The 17,372-nt window shown below is 33.4% G+C and overlaps 3 protein-coding genes across 3 annotated transcripts; 2 read left to right on the top strand and 1 right to left on the bottom strand.

Moving 5' to 3' along the window:
* The first annotated feature begins 200 nt into the window (after positions 1-200).
* Positions 201-11,926, top strand: LOC116772116 (protein wech). The gene is made up of 2 exons (XM_032664161.2): positions 201-540; positions 5,094-11,926. The coding sequence occupies exon 2, from the start codon at positions 5,121-5,123 to the stop codon at positions 7,449-7,451; it is 2,331 nt and encodes a 776-aa protein (XP_032520052.1). The 5' UTR covers positions 201-540; positions 5,094-5,120; the 3' UTR covers positions 7,452-11,926.
* A 136-nt stretch (positions 11,927-12,062) lies between these two features.
* LOC116772153 (uncharacterized) lies at positions 12,063-13,903 on the top strand. Its single transcript, XM_032664227.2, has 5 exons — positions 12,063-12,417; positions 12,489-12,598; positions 12,825-12,970; positions 13,497-13,611; positions 13,752-13,903. The coding sequence occupies exons 1-5, from the start codon at positions 12,309-12,311 to the stop codon at positions 13,884-13,886; spliced, it is 615 nt and encodes a 204-aa protein (XP_032520118.2). The 5' UTR covers positions 12,063-12,308; the 3' UTR covers positions 13,887-13,903.
* Positions 13,899-17,303, bottom strand: LOC116771954 (protein sneaky-like). Its single transcript, XM_032663965.2, has 11 exons — positions 17,036-17,303; positions 16,850-16,969; positions 16,615-16,786; positions 16,279-16,419; positions 15,963-16,203; positions 15,755-15,880; positions 15,425-15,676; positions 15,136-15,348; positions 14,851-15,056; positions 14,488-14,756; positions 13,899-14,270 (listed from the first exon to the last, which is right to left on the bottom strand). Exons 1-11 carry the CDS (start codon positions 17,295-17,297, stop codon positions 14,119-14,121), a joined length of 2,154 nt encoding a protein of 717 aa, XP_032519856.2. The 5' UTR covers positions 17,298-17,303; the 3' UTR covers positions 13,899-14,118.
* Between the last annotated feature and the right edge of the window lie 69 nt (positions 17,304-17,372).

Genomic DNA, 17,372 nt, shown 5'->3' with positions numbered 1-17,372 from the left:
ATGGTATACATGTATGTATACCTGTTAGTTTTAATATTATATCTTTTTTCACATAGAATTATAGAATTTTATTATGTCTTTTCCAAATATTTTTAATAACGTTTTTGTTTTTTTTAATAATTAATAGATATATTTTTTATCTGTACTGTTGATAATATTTTATAGACAATTGGTTTATTTTTAAATCAATTGATCGTTCATTCACCGCTGTTGTTTTCGTGGTGTTTTATGATAATAATAAATAAATTTACGTTTATTGCAATATTATAATCAATGTATTGCGATGATCAGCAGTATTTGTAACTAGTGCAATAAATTTTGTCGTAGTCAAAGACAGACTCTAAATTTGAGCACATTTAAGATATCTAACTTTGTGCAATCTACCTGCATCGTCGGGCATATTTTCGTAAATAATTATAGTGACTGATCAGAAATCTTTTTAATTTAAATGATAATTTACGCTATAAACTAATCGTGATGCGTAAAATGTACGTTTGCGTGTAATTTGCGTTTACAGTTCTATACATTGGATTATATTTGGTGAGTATATATTTAGTTATAAAATTTGTGATTCACCATCTCATGCACATCCATTATGTAGAGATTCCGAATACAAACACGATGCTATTGAAATACCTTATCACTATATAATCGATAGTTTATATTTCCATCCATTTGTTTGTTGCATTGTCTTCTGGTTGCTACTTCTACTTGGTTATTTAAATGTCATGGCACCACTTTCTTTTTTTCGTACACTATCTTTGTACATTAATGCAAATCTTAAGTTTTTTTGCGTCGTATCATGAGATAAGTAAATATATGTATAACAAAAGAATTACTATATGTTTGGTATTCCTTTGAACATAAAGTTTCATAGTTTATTCAGTGTTTAGAAGTCACCAAAAAATGACAATCATAGTTATAATAGCTAATTTAGGTAAATTTAAATGTATTTGTTAGAAGGAGATGATAAAAAAAATAATTTTATTATGAACATTAATGTAAAACCATCATAATGAACTATAAAGGTTTTATTATTCTTAGATACTTTATGAAATTAAATTCCATTTGTAATCCCAATCAGGTGGACATTATTGATATATGATGATTTTATTAAATAAATAAATAAAAAAAAACTACATTTACATAACAATATTTTTAAAATATAGCTATACATGTATCTTTTCTTTCTTATGTGAATCAGGTTTTTTTCAAATACCTCCATATTATATGTTTGTATTAAAAAAATATCACAACTTCTTAGAGATTAATATTACTTTAAATGTATTTTGATATAAATGATTTCATTTTGATATTAACAGATAAAAAAAAAACTTATCTAACTAGTTCACACCGAATGCAAATTTTCCATTTCCTCTTATTATATTGAAAAACTATTTTCTAGTTTTGATGATTATTAGTGAGCTATGTTGGGTCTGAATGTGCTCTGGGAACCATTCGGTACATGATTCAGATGTTTTAAGCGAGCTCAAGACTCAATTGGTTTTGTTATCTTAGGAATTTGCGATAGAGAAGTCAAGTATGAAATGGCCAAAAATTCGTATAAAATAGATTCTTGTTTCAAATTTTCAATATGTATATTATTTTTATTCTATGAATTATAAAGTAATAATATTTTTATTTGAAACAACTTTGCTACGAGGGAAAGCGATGTAAATCAGTGTTTGGCAATCACAATATTTTAATCAAGTCTTATTGTATTAAAATTTTCTATATAATAATGTCACAGTCTTAAATATTTCTCAACTTAATATATTAAGTAACAAGTTAAGTCAGAAACATTTGTTTCGTGACATCAAGTCGAATGGGTTCCGCACCTCGGATGCATGTTCGGAAAAATCATGTATATAGAAAGTATTTATGATTTACAAAATTATTTACGGATCATATCTCTATAAGAAACACAAATCTATCTTGTTTATCGTCTATTTTCATATTAATATATAGTGAAATAAATTTTTGACGACATTAAGGCGTGTGGCGATGGCTGTAATTGCGTAGCGTTTAAGTATAATTTATTACATCGGTAGTACGGGGGGCGGTCGGCGCATGCGAACCGCGCACTAGGGGTAGCGGTTGAGCAAGGATTAGAATTCACGGAAGATATCGCACGCGGAATTAATACTTATATTAAATAAATTGTAAAAATAACATCGATAGATAATTCTATGACTTATGAATTACAAGTCCTGTTTAAATTCATTAATTTCACAGTATTTTTCATATTATTCATGAAAATTATGTGTCTTTTTTTATTAATAGAATATTAATAGGGATTTATTAGAGTATGTTATTTATAATGACTTTAAACTGTTAAAATATCTGGTTTTATAACAAATTTCCATAAACTATTGAGTTCTATGAAGTGAAGTCTAGTAAATTTTCTTTTGTTTCCGGTTCGACTGGTATGGTATCTGTTAGAATCAAGTTTTTATTATTATCTGTCGTTTACTGAGAAGTATTTTTTTTTTTACTATATTAATATTAATGAATTATATGAATACTTTTTTTGTTAGTTCTAAGTCAACTCGATTAAACTGCCACGTCTAATTTAATTTAAGTAATATTATTATAATTTTATTTGTTACGTCTTCCTTTCATAGTATTTTACAAATTATCCTATTTCATATAATATTCAGTATATTTTGTTGAACGATAAATGTTACATAATTAAATGCACGTATATTTAAATTCGTATATGTACTAATTTTTTTTGTTTTTAATCCCATTACAATAAAAAAAGCCGATAGTATTTTGATGTCAAGCAAAATTATATATTTTTCAACAAATTTAAATACGATATTTACAGAGAATCGTTTCAATAAGTAGCAAAAGCATGTTTAAAGGTCTCGCTAGGATTAAAGCTTGATGGTAGTGTGGAAAGTTTTCGGGACAACAAATAATTTATGGGCAAAATTTGGATAGCGAATTAGAAACATCATTATTATTGTTTATGTCTATGGGTGAAATTAACAGAACTAATAACAGGAACTAAAGAAATTTAAGAACGAACACACTTTCTTAAATTCATAGAAAGTCCTAAAAGGTCCATTCACAACATATTCTGTTATCGTAAAATCATAGAATATCTGTTATCCAACAATAAAGCTGAGTTATGGTCCCTGTAAATGATTTCTTATGAGCGGTGTGGGTTTCCGCCACATTGTAACAATTCTGATGACCGGTCAGCTACAAAAGTACTTGGAAACAACGCCATTCAAATACCAACAAAGTAATCCCTTTGTAAGAATGCTTTGTACCGTCCAATTAATATTGAGCCTTCAAGATTTAAGGAATACTTTAATATTAGATCAACTTAGTAAATTAGATGTTGTAATTATTTTTTTTTTTTTCTATATAATAATACAATTCTAGTTAAGAAATATATTGTGTATATGTGTTCAGGTGTATTTAAATCTTAACCATCTGTCGAATTGTCAGATGTAATCACGGTTCTGAAGGTGCATTACATTGTCCTCTTTGAATAGCACCGTAAGCATTATTTCCACGAATTCGTACAAAATTTCTACCTGCAGATACGAAGTTTAATGTAACAATACCAGTGTCGTAAAAAAAAATGTAACGCTTTCGAGATCAGGTAGATGTGTGCCGTAAATAGAACTGGCTGTATATTTTTTCTTTGCGAAATTACCACGATATGGCGAAAGCTTGAGATGTTTGAAATATTACTCTCAAATACAACAGAGGAGTGAAAACTCTGTTCCAAAATTCGTGTTTAGATATCGCATTAATGGAAGGGATGTGTAGCCATGGTTGCGCCCTTCGGGATATAGGCAGCTAGGGAAGGCATCGATTTTCGTCACCCTCCTTGTTGTAGCGGGGGCGCGGCAAGATGGCGGTGGGGTCCCGGACCTGCCTCAAGCGCTCTCGCACTCCCAAGGTCATGAACGACATGTGCGTCCATACGACCGAAATACAGCATCACTATAAAAGAAACTACTGTCCCTCTCACACCCACACACACAATAACACTCGATACTGATTTACAATAGGGTTGACAGTTATGTTTTAAATTTCTATCAAATTACTATTTGTATCATATGTTGTATGTTATCTTGAAAAATTTTTATACTTAATTGTTTAATATTGTTCTTAACCGAATACAAGTTTTATTACAATTAATATAACAATAAATATCCGCTCGAATGGTTTAACGACATCAACAATTAAACTCATTACGTAAATACAATATCGTGCATTCCAGGAAGCTGAGTTTGAAGATAATAAGGGCCAGCCCTAATCATAGCAAACCTCTTTTATCTAAATTATGGAAAATTTTGGAATGTGCCGTGACGGTAGTCTTTCTCCCGCTCGTTATAATCGTATATAGCTGTCTCGCTCTACGTTCCTTACCTAGTAACATGAGGGGTGGTGGTAGGGAGCACAAAAGTTTTTGGGATAGATTTTTTTCGCAAACTGCACCATTTCGAGCACCCCAATACCAGTTGAACAGTACGTACAGCTAGAGCATATATTTTGTAATGTTTCAGTGCATTTCTCAGTTTGTTTATTGATCTATTCATTCTGTGTCATTTTTTTTTATAATCTGTGCTATGTTATGCTAGTTGTGAGTAAATATTTTTCTATATTTAATACTACTGATACGATTCGAACGTGTTTATCAGTGTTATAAAAGATGTGTTATTATTGTGCTGCTAAGTTTACGTGTGGTCTCGTAGAGACAGTTTTTGTTGTCTCTAACCATAGATATAGTTGTTTCATAAAACTTGCTTCCAATATAAATAAACCCTCGACGTCTACATAAAAACGTACTATCTCAATAAGTCTTTGTTTTTCCTTTCATTTTATTCTACACATAATATTTGTTAAACATTAGTTTAAAATTATTGTTACATAAAATTTACGAGAGATACTTTATAATTGATATATTATTTTATTATTTATTTCTTAAAATATATACATATATATATTTTTTTAATAATAAGTGTAGATAGTTTTTTTTTAAACAAACACTCTTTAGATTTCAATATATCTAAGGTTTTAATGAATTAGAAATAGTAGAATTAAATTGTGTATTTGTTTTGTTACAGATCTAATGAGTTGACGTGCGCGTCACAATGACGTCGTTTGCAAACATGACGCAGTCCTTGGCGGCTAGCCTGCCGGCCACTTCCACGGCGGCTGGCTCCAGCCACAGCTCCAACGAACCCGAGGATCCGCTGGCAATGTCACACATCATCTGCAATTTACTGGAGAACATGAACAAACCTCCCCTACAACCGGTTGGTTCTTCATCGTCTTCATCAACCATGCCCTATGACATCTGGGCTCTACCTTCCTGCAGTTCAATGCAGAACACAACCTCTAACTCCCGTGAGTACAGCGCTTCTAATAATAATAGCCAAAATCACGGCAAGGAAGATAACTCTAGCGGATCCCCCGGTACATCTTCTTCGGTTTCCATTACTTGCTTCCGTTGCGAGGAACGTACTCCGACCACCCGATGCTTAGAGTGCAACGATCTCTTTTGCCACGAATGCTGTCACAAAGTTACCTCTGACTGTCAGTTGCGGGAACACACTCTGCTGCCTATTCATCAAATATCGCCAATCGGAGTTAGACCAAACTCTGTTACCAACGATAAAGAGATAATGTTCTGTGAGCTTCATGGCGATCCGGTTAGATTCTACTGTGAGGCATGCATCATATTTATATGTCAAGAGTGTACCCTGTGGGTGCATAAAGATCACTGCTATTCACCCATCAAAGGCGCCCTCGACATGTGCAGAATTGGTGTATTCAGAGCCATAGAAGATACTAAAACCGGTACGAAAGCAATAAAAACGGCAATCGATCGTGCCGTAGCAATGTCAAAGGCTTATGAGAAAGAAACCGCTGAAGCTAATATGAAAATCCGTAAAGCTATGCGTTGCTTCGCTCAAGCGATTGAAGATCGCGAGAAGTATTTGTTAGATAAAGTTGAGAAAATGCGTCAAGCTAAAATGAACGAACTAACTGATCATATGAATACACTTAGAGGTATTCTTGCAGGACTAGCTCATACTAACGAAACTCTAGTTCGCAGTATGGACTCTGAAGGTATCGATTTATTTATGGCAAAAGAAAAAGGAAGAGCCCAAGTTGATTATTTTTCATGTATGTTTAAAAATATGTATATAACCGAAGAGCGCATTATGTTTATACCACCAAATTATGATTTAGTCGATCAAATCAAAAGACAATGTGACGTGCAGTCCGCCCCTGCAAATTCAATGCATTCTCTCAATTCTTCATCCTCGCTGCAATCCCGACAATCTCTGCTTCATTCGTTGCAGTCAGCACAGACGTTTCCTCCTCTGTCCTACCAAATTTCAGCCAACAATAGTCTGAGATCCTTGCCGGATTATACTAGCCACACTAGGTCAACTAATTACTACGACCATAGCATCTCATCCAGCATAGCTTCGATAGATTCGAACCCAGCACGTGGGATCGGGCAAGCAATACCAGGATACTGGATGTCGGTGTCCGTGAAACCGACAAGGAGCCCTGTCTCTGGGGTTCCGATGTTTTCATTCGGAAGAGAAGGTCAAGACGAAGGTCAAGTATCTAGACCTTGGGGTTTATGTGTAGACAGAGAAGGGAATATAATCGTTGCAGATAGAAGAAACAACCGCATACAAATCTTCAACAGCCGCGGAGAGTTTAGGACAATGTTTGGTTCCAAAGGAATTGGACCAGGAGAGTTCGACTTACCAGCAGGAATCACCACAGACACGTATGGGCGTATTATTGTTATAGACAAAGACAACCACAGGGTTCAAATATTTACGTCATCCGGTAATTTTATATTGAAGTTTGGATCTTTCGGTAAGGAGTGCGGTCAGTTCCAATACCCATGGGATGTCGCTGTTAATACTTTGGGTAACATTGTTGTTACGGATACTCGCAATCATCGCATACAATTGTTTACAAGTGATGGTACTTATATCACCAAGTTTGTTTTCGAAGGGGCTAATCCCGCTAAAATGCTTAAAGGTCCAACTACTCCACGCGGTGTTTGCTTCACTACTTCGGGAAACATTATAGTGTCAGATTTTGAAAACCATCGTTTGCTTATGGTGGATCCAACGTTATCCAAGGTATTACATTGTGTCGGTCGCGAAGGTTCGGGTATCGGAGAATTAAACCGTCCCTCCGGTATTGTAACCGACGACGATGGCCGAATAATTGTAGCCGATTCTAAAAATCATCGAGTTCTTGTGTTCACGTCGGAACTACGTATATTATGGGCTGTAGATTTAAAGAGTCCGGGCCTCGACGACAAAGATCGCCCGAGCGATGTGGCGCTCACCCCTGAAGGTTTTCTCGTTGTATTATTCGAGACGCTGCCTGACACCGCCCGCGATATCACTTCTCACGGCAAGCAATATATAAAGGTATACTGATTTTTGTAATGAACCAATCGAAGCCTTACATGGGCCGTGGGCTCGTCAAATTTTATTTATGTTTTGTTTAAGTTGTAATTAATTTCATGTTGTGCCAATTTTATTATTAATGTTTGGTGAAACTGAATCGAGCATAGCTTGTGCGGAGATACTTCGGTTGCTCATAGTAATGAACAAATCTGTATCTCCTTAATATCTTCAAAAATAACCTTCGTTACCACTTTTATAACAGATTTCGGTTTCGTTTGGTACTAGTCTTTAAAGGCCAAACATTATTTTGCAGTCTTATCTCGCCATAACATAAGCATTGTGTGTACTAACATAGACATTTCCATTAAAACTTCTGGTTTCCGTCATCGGAATCAGTCTCTTTAGATGCTTCTCATATTTTATGAAGAAGGTCCTCCATAATATTTAAAATACAAGATCACATTGTGATTTAAAAGATGTTTTATGTGAGATAATTTAAAATTAGCTTGAAAAGTTTTTTTTTTTTTTTTCTAAATGTTACTTTTGCGTTTTAACTTAGTTAAATAATTGGTTAATGCACACGTTAATACGTATTCTTATATTAAGTTATTTTGCTTATTGATTTAGATATATTTTATATACTACAATGATTATGATGGCCCTACGCCGATAATATTAAATAGAATAATTAGTTTGTAGCTCTTGCTTTGTTAGAATTCTATTTCATTTTTACTCGTGTCGTGGGAAGGGGTAAGGAAACAGAGCTAAGAAATTAATGCAATAAACTTGGAGACTGACTTTAGAAGACTGTCTTAAAGACGTGGTTCCGAAGCGGGCGGGTTTAGTCACGGAGAAACGTTATGATTGAACAAAGCATTTTTTTTTATTATTTTTTATTTTGATGTTTATTAGTTCGTTTAATTTTGACTTTTTGGCAATTTTATCCAATCAGATAAATTGACGTAAAGTATATATATATATATATATTATTTTTTGTAATGTATTTATTGTGAGATAATTTTTTTTTTTTTTTCGTTATTCGTCCCTCTGAATTATTTTTGATAAAATTATCGTTGGTGTTCCTCGACTCGTGGACTAGAAAAGTAATCTCCGGATGAGATTTAGGATCTTACTATTGTATCTTCTACTTATAAAAGTCGATGTGAAGCGTACTTTTTTTAAAAATTAGCTAATTTATAGATATTCTTCTACATGACGATTGATTTTTGCTATTGATTAGATAAAATAACGTTTATACAGTCAAAATTTATGTTAGTCCAAATATTTTAGCTAAATTTTTTTTTTTTTTTTCGGAATGTGTACCAATAAGCGCATAGTATATTTTTTAAACGTGTCGCGCGTTAAGCCGACTGTTTTAGATTTAATACACTGTGTTCAATCAATATGTGTTCAATATTTAATATAGGTTTAGTGTGATTCGTATCGGGCGGTTCGCGTGGCCTCTCAGCGTCTAGGTAACCGTGATGCACTTTAAGCTCACGTCTCCGCTGCTTCCGATATAATACATTAACGTTATATGTTAAATTTTTGTGTGCATTATTGTTCCGTATTATCTGCTAATCCTTATACTAAAACGGTTAACATTATATAATGTCTCGGCCCAAATATAATCCCTAGAGGGACAACTCACTATAACTACCCGTGTAATGATATTAGTGTAGCTATAGATAACGTTCGTCGCGTGTAGATGGACATTTAACCATATGTGTATAATAAAAAATTTAATAGTACCAAAGTTATCTCATATAGATAAGCTCTCGCTATTAACAGATGTAATCGCCTCTTAAACGCTTCTTATGCATCACGTTATAAACACTATTGTATTAATGAATTTATCAGCGATATACATATATGAACGGTATACAGAAACATATTATAGTTTTTAGCTTGTAAAGTGTTGCCCGCTGAAGCAATTTTTTTTTTTTTTTTAATCAAATAAATGCATAATCTGTACTGAGAATGTAATAAGCTATGGTATGGTTAGATAAAGGTTTTTACACTATAATGTACTTAGGCTAGTTTAGTGTTAAGTGTTTGAAAGAATTATCTCGATAAATGATGTGAGTGAGTTCTTAGTGCTGCGCTGTTTTCACTTACGATGAAAATAAAAATGTTAAAGTTCACAGTACATTAAAATTAGTATTAGATAAATGAACTGATTTTATATGACTGCAGAAATATTGATAAGATAATTTAACAATAATTAAGTATGGAAATCTGATGTTTCTCAGTGGAGCTGATATTTCCCATCCTTGGTCATCGTGTTATTTGGCAGACGTCCTCAATAGTGACGTTGAACCAGATCGCATTTCCAAACTAGCACTCATTTAGACATTAGCATGTTTAAGTAGAAGCATTAACGTAGGCTTTCAAATTCGATGATAATATTAGCTAAAATAGACATCATTTGAATTCGTAGTGCAGTTGTTTGCCTCTTCGATCTTGACTGTCAATTGATCATTTCCGCGTTACCTTTATTGATTGATTTAATATCGATATTTTTGTAAATTAATTTTCTGTTCGGTGCCATTAATTTTTTTTTTTTAAAGTATTATGTTATTTTTAAAATAATGTGTCGCATTAAATGCATTCCGTCGTGAAATTTCAAAATTTACTTAGTCCAATCAGAACGACGATTATTTTTTTTTAATATAATGACGAATCTCAGAGTCAATATTTTGTCTAACATAAAATTTATAAAGGTTTTGCAAAGCATAGCAAGCAAACTTGTTTTTTAACCAGATCTTCTTGTATCAATTAGAATGTTACCAGTCCCGATAGACAGCCCCCAGCGTCCGTAGACTCTCTACAGACATGACAAAAATATCGCCTCATCGACATCTTAAAACAAACAGGAATCGATACTAAGTTAACGAGCACATAACAGATCACCCGGCTATAGATCTGGCATGTCTTTAGATGACAGTAATTCTGGGTCACCTTTTCATTAAGTTGGCTGTAAGCGGCTTAAAGTTTTACTTAATTTGGAACCGCATTAGATTCGGTATGATTTAGTTATGTTTATTAGATTTATTTTGTTGCTTGGTTTAGTGGGTACACTGTTTTTTCTTAGGTTGTCTACTTATTGAACAACATCCGACGTAAGTTTTATAACAACACTTGTATTTGTAGTAGGTAGCCAACCTAACGCCACCACTTTATAAAAGTGAGCCAAAACCTTTCATTGCATGCATAATGTTTTTTGATATAATCACGAGTCAAGAGATATGATCGCCAGTAAACGATGTACTATGTGAGATCTGCTAGTTGCTAGCAATAAAATTGTAGTATTGTGTTAGGTACAATATAATTGACAACTAACTATTGAATCGTGATGATAATTTTGTACAAGTTTTTTAACATTGGATGTAATTTATATGATTAAGGAAAGTTACAGCCGTTTCCTTGTAAAAAAATAATATGAGGTAGATACCTGCTAGGGTCGCGAGTGGGACGCGATATAAGAAACTGCATAATAAGTAATACATTTGTAAGAGATTTCTAGCGGAATTTGTATTTGAGCCATTCTATTTGTGCTATTTTAAATGTTAACTAGCGCTTGTGTTGTGTTAGTCTAGTGTAATTTGACATTCATCCTCCCTTACATAGTTAGTGTGTAGTGATTGATATAACCTGTCTCCTGGCCGTCAGTATGTTGCATGACTAGTTACATAAAACTCTAATAGAAATGATAGAAATCCATGATCATTCTGAAAGTAGGTCTGATGTTCTAAGGGGTGATGAATGTGTCGTCTATGTGTAGCTAGCTAGTAGATTATTGTAGCCTCGCGAACGAACCAGATGCGTGGTTGCCATCTGTTCTCTAGCGAGGGCCAATGTGTTAGAAGTCATTTTTGTCTCAGGAAAAAAAAAATATCTCCCAAAGTTTGATCTGACGAGCATCAAGGCCGTCATTTCCGTCGTGAAAGCGACTTCCGCCAGTGACTTCTTCATGTTGGTGTTTAGTTGTGTTCAAAGTTTAAGTAACCGCATCTACCTCACTTGTAATACATTAAAGACTGATTGGAATTAATGCGATGGTGGTCTGATCACCGCTTAAGAAGTCTGTTGTCTACTAGAATAAGCAGAATTCTTAAAACCTGACCCATTTTTTGTTTTATCTATAATTTTATAGCGTCCAAATATCCATACGATTCCGAAGTACCTACAACGGCTTCTGTTGCAAAGAAAAAAATGTCGACAACAGTCTTTTTTCCTTTTTTTTTTTTAATATTCATATCTTATGTTACATTTCGTAATATTGTTGAAAGAAGACTGATATTTTATAAATGTTCCTATATTTTAATTTAGAATAATTTACTGCGTACCATATTTCATTTACATTATTTTTATCCTTTCGGTAATTAATAATTACTTTGATTCTTGTAATCTTATTAATTGTGCATGACGCTATATATGTCATGAATTTTTTGAAATTTTTAATGGAATTTTGTATGAAAATTAATCAAGTGATTGATAGAAAATGGTGTTTTATTTGCCGCCCTACATCCCTATTCCATTTAATTGTATGACAATTTAAAGATTTCTTACACTTTAAAAAGAATTAGGTATAACGTTTTTTTTAAATACAACCTAATGTCAAATCTGTAATCTAGCAAAAATTTATGCAATCTCAAATGAGACGAAACCTTCAGCATCCCATGGGTTCACCGTGCGGGTGCCGGGTCCATCGAGCACAGTACAATAACAAATAACAATTTTACTAAATCGCTAAAAAAGTCAATCTATGATTATTTCAAAAATAGTACTAGATTCAATAACTATACTTGACATAAGCTTGTCAACTAATGATATTAAAAATACAATAATTTGTAGCTGAAGTTGTATTATCTTAAAATATTCATAATGGGTCATTACGTAAGCGCTCTCATCTCTGGCCTGGGAAGATTTTTCGAATATCCTGTGAAACGTAAACCAATATGTTTCTATAGGCAAGAAGACTTCACAGCTACTGGTATGTGGAAATAACAGCTTAGGGATGTTATAATATTGATTCTCGCTATAACATTGCTATACAAATGTTAGGTGAATCTCAAAGGAAAGTGTCGGAAATTCATAAGGGAATGATGACGGATTACGATATACTTGTGGATCAGTTTTACAAAAGACTTGCGGAGCAACGACAGTATAACCAAGTGGGTATTGATTATGAATTCAACAATAACATCTCGAGAAGTTAAATGACTATAACACCAAGGAAGTTCCATTTTGTGAGATTTGTAATTAATCTAGTCCAATAAGTAGGTATAAATTATATAAATTCCAAAAAATATTGAAAGAATAACATCTAATAAGCAAAGATATCAGGAGAACCCTTTAAGAGTTGGCGGACAGTTATATAGCAGACAGTATAATTGGTAGGAAATGAAAGAGCAAGATCGTCGGTCGAGTATGCAGAAAGTCGTCCGTCGCTTTCCAGGATGGAACGAAGTCACCATCGCCAATCTTCACAGTTTGTTTCTCCTCTTTGACAACCAGTCGAATGGAATGCTTGGTTTTGATGACCTGTTAGTCTTCTTTAATTTGACTTGCATTTTTATATTTAATTTAACATACTCGTGAGCTTTACGTAGTCGGCAAGTAAGGAAAATTCATTTCGTTTTGAATTAGTACTAAATCATTTGTAGATAGATAGTTATTACTGGTCTGATGATTATAATATGTAAATTTTATAAAGGTTAAATAGTCTTTTGTCGACTTACTAAAACAGAAATTTCGGAGAATGGATACCATATTTTAAAAATCCTTGATATCAGGTACGAATCGCAACCTTTTTCTGGAAACAAGTAGTTTAGATCCTAATTTCTATCCGATATCCGAGTTTTTTTATTCATTTGGGTCCTTAATATTATCATTTATATTTGTGCTTCACTTTATAATGTTCCTGTATAAATATATAACAATGTGCACAAAGAATCTGTCGGAACAGCGCTGATAAAATTATAAAAATCAGTTAAGAGTTCAAGTTTCTACAAATTAAAATTCTTTGAATGTTTAGCGTCTAAAGCTGAGCGATTTGCATTTTTATGATAGGTGTGCTGTGTTAGAGAGTTTGGGAGACGAAAGTTCGATGGAAATCAGAAAACAGAAGTTCAATGAAGCAGACACAGACACCGATGGATGGATTACGTATGACGAATTTTTGTCGGTGAGATTTTTATTATTTTAGGCAACTTATGTGTCCCAAACAAAAAAAATCACAAAATTTTCGGTACGTGAACGTCATTAAACTATATTTCAACCTCAGCTTTATTCGACAATCAATTGCATAAACTGTATGTTTTATAGTTGCTCTACAACTTTAGCCCCCAAATAGACGGAGAGCTGTCAGGGATAGCCAAGCTTTGCAACGAGGTAGCAGACAATATCCAGTTCGTCAGCAACCTGACTGTCGGCGAACAATTAGAATATGGTCTATTTTAATAAAATACATAATATAAGCAATCGTTTATTTCTCAGCTTTACAACTATGAATCATTAAACGAAGCAAAATTTTGTGTAGTGATTGTGATTAAAATTTATTTAAGTTTCTGATTTCTAAACAAAATTAAGTTCGGCATCTATATAGCCATAACATTCGCAAGTTCAACATGTCACACAAAGGGAAACCTAACTGTCATGCCCTAATAAACTGATGCTCGACTGTTAAACACGATCAATACCTTCTTGGGGGTTCGTCGCTGAGCGAATCAATATCGCTGAGCAATGCGAGAGCGGGGTCGCAGGCCAAGCAACCACCCGCATCCGCAGTACATTCACCACAAAGGACGAACGGACAAAGAGGGTTGTTGCACTTTTGCCACTGAGCTGGGAATTAGACATGCGGAAAAAAACTTTTTTTTTTTACTTGACACAATATATTGGACCCTACAGTGTATATATGTTCTTGAATGATGTTCTAAGTATTGACCATCATATTTAAAGTTTGCAACAAACTAATGATTTTTTGTGTGATGTAATTATGTTTTTTTTACTTATAATAAAATGTTACAAACATAGTCCGTTTTATTTGTTACTAACTTACATTTAACTTCACAACTCCTAGGTTGGGTTTCCTCACAAATTAAGCACTTCATTCTAGCTGCAGGGAAAACCACGAGCCATCCTAGCAGATTAGGATACCTGATTCTCAAGCTTAGGAGGTTTTCTCCCGATAAGTAATGAGCCCGCACCGTCTGGACAGCTTTCCTCCGAAGCGTTTTTTGAATTTTCGTACGCTTCTTTAATATATCATTATAAAGATGCAAAATACGTCTCCTTTCTCTTTCTGGGTAAAAGTAACCGCATATTAGTCTGAAGGAAAGCAGAAGTTTTTCTTACTACTTATATTCAGTTCCTAACCAGTCACGTTTATAAGTTATATCGGATAAGTTACAGGAATAATTACCGACGTAGCCTTAGTGTGTAAGGATTTATGTACAATAAAAGTAGGATCCAAAGGTAGCCTGCATATATTTTGACGTAATAAATTGGAGGCATCGAACGAGGATGAGGAATACAAATGTCCTTAGACGTCATTTGTATGTTTTTTATTAAGCCTATTTCGTCTAGAATTTTTTTCATCATGTTTGACAAAATACCCGTCCCTTTAATCTACAAAAGGATTTATGCTTTTAAAATATACAATATAATTTTTCTATACATAAATCTTAACATATAAATTTGGATAAACCTTGATTTGAATGTCTTCCACATTGATTAAGTATTTTTCCATGGCGTGTTGTCTCACAACGTCCATTGCCTCAAAAAACAATCTGTCAAGCATAACGAAAGTCGTTGCGGTTATGGCTTCCAGCATGACTTTTAGGATTTGAGTTAGAAGTTTACTTCTTTCTTCTTGTAGATATGAAGTTGAATAAGCATCTATATATCTGTTTCTTTCCATCTATCGGAAACATGAATAAACTATGAGAAACAGCGCTTACAAGTAATTAAATACAACATTTTACTGTTACAATTACCTTGTTTAAAGGTAAAAGATATAATTCCTCTTTCTTTTCCCTCTTCTTATCGATTTTTTTAAAGTAACTGGTTATATAGACGTTGTCGAAGTCTATTGCAGTGAGGTAGAGCTCGTGGTAAGAGTAAGCAGCGATCAAAATTCGTAAGAACAAAAGTGCGAGGCAAAAGTTTACAATAATTATTAGGGATTCTATTGCGACGTACTTTTCTTTAAACGCATGAAGCACACGATCGCCGGTTTCTTTCGCATCCTAAAATATTATTATATAACCAACTGAAGCTTCGATCAGTACAGTTAAATTATTCATGACTCTTATAGAAATACAGACCTGAATGTCACAGAGATCTCGAATATAAGTGACTTTGGTTTGCAAATGAATATTTTGTAAATCGTGATTTAAATACCCTTCAGCTTTTTTGAGGTGAGTGTAACCTTCTCCCAAACCGGGGTCTATCTGATGTAAGAAACAAATAAATATACTTTATTATTTTTAGACGTCCCTCAAAGACGAATAGGATTTCTATAGTAACGTTTACTTCTCTTTTAGCATTACACAAATCACCAAGACGCTGCTTCAAATCGCATGCCCGAGGTAACATTAGTGACCAACAAACCATAACTGTTGATTGTGGCAAACTTTCCAGACATGCATCACGTACTGAAGAAAACATTTTAAGGCACATCGATATCGCATGTGACAATTGATTCTCACAGCGATAATACATTTTCTTAACATATTTATCTTGATTCCTTTTACTTTCACTTTCATTTATAATTCTATAATAAATTATTGAATATTTACAACTATGACGTTGATTTTATAAATTAGTAATCGTTACATGTAATCCTTACGTATATGATGTTCTCGAGTTATTTACGTGGCTACTATAATTAAATAATGCGTTCGTAAATTTCACGTCTGCTTCCATTAAGTCTAAATACGCCATGCCTTCAATTTCGTATTCTATTGGAAATACGACTTCGCGGATGGAACTAAAGAGCATGTATTGTTTACATATTTTTATATTTATCAACTTTTTACATTAAATACCTATACATAATGATAAAATTGTGCGATCAATAATCGTACGACCTGTTGTAGGTCACTCAATATTAGGTCAAAGTCAATGGCGAACAAAATGTTGTTATGCCGAAAGTTAAACTGATAATAATATTAAAATTATCTACCTCATTGCATCTTTTATATCTTCAATTTCCTTTTTAAAGCTGAGAAGAGCTCTGTTAAGAGGTCTATATAATTGATTGTGTCTGATTTTGGATAGATTAAACGATAGTTCCTTGCTGCAAGCAAACACTCGAACGACTTCTTTGGCATTGAGTCCCATGTTTCTTATTGGTCCTGTTAAGTTAAATCCGAATAAAAGAGGCAATGTGTATTAATATTAAATGTAGTTTTTTTTACCAGCAACAACGTAGGAAAGGACAACCGCCTTTAAAACTCCTCTTCCGGATTTCCCGCAATACATCGGCAGAAGGAGACATAGTATACAACGAACTTGTATTAAAACAGCATTACTTACACCTTGAAAATATTGCGCAAACTTAATTACTTGCAAGTGAAATGTGTTGTATGAAAAGATGTACTTACCTAGAAGTACACTAATAAACAAACTTATATAATGCACATAGTCAGATAGTGAAGATATGTCTTTAAAGAGATAGAAAAAATACATCTGCCCCAATGCAAACCCTGCGATAAACGATAATATAATTTTGGGTATTTTATATTTTTCGTATTCTGAGAACACCAAACGGTGCAGAAACGGACAAAAGTATTGAAAAATACATGACAAATACTTGTCTAATTTCTCAAAGAAAAACTTTTTCGATGAACTGTGACTGGGATCCATGTTTAATTCTTCTTGACAGCTCCGACGTTCCAATATGCCAAGATTATTTATAACATATTTTTAATTAAAATAAAA

Source organism: Danaus plexippus (genome assembly GCF_018135715.1).
Source record: "Danaus plexippus chromosome 16 unlocalized genomic scaffold, MEX_DaPlex mxdp_23, whole genome shotgun sequence".
Lineage (NCBI taxonomy): Eukaryota > Metazoa > Arthropoda > Insecta > Lepidoptera > Nymphalidae > Danaus > Danaus plexippus.
The sequence above is the reverse complement of the archived record's forward strand: the minus strand, read 5'-3'. Positions and strand labels throughout refer to the sequence as shown.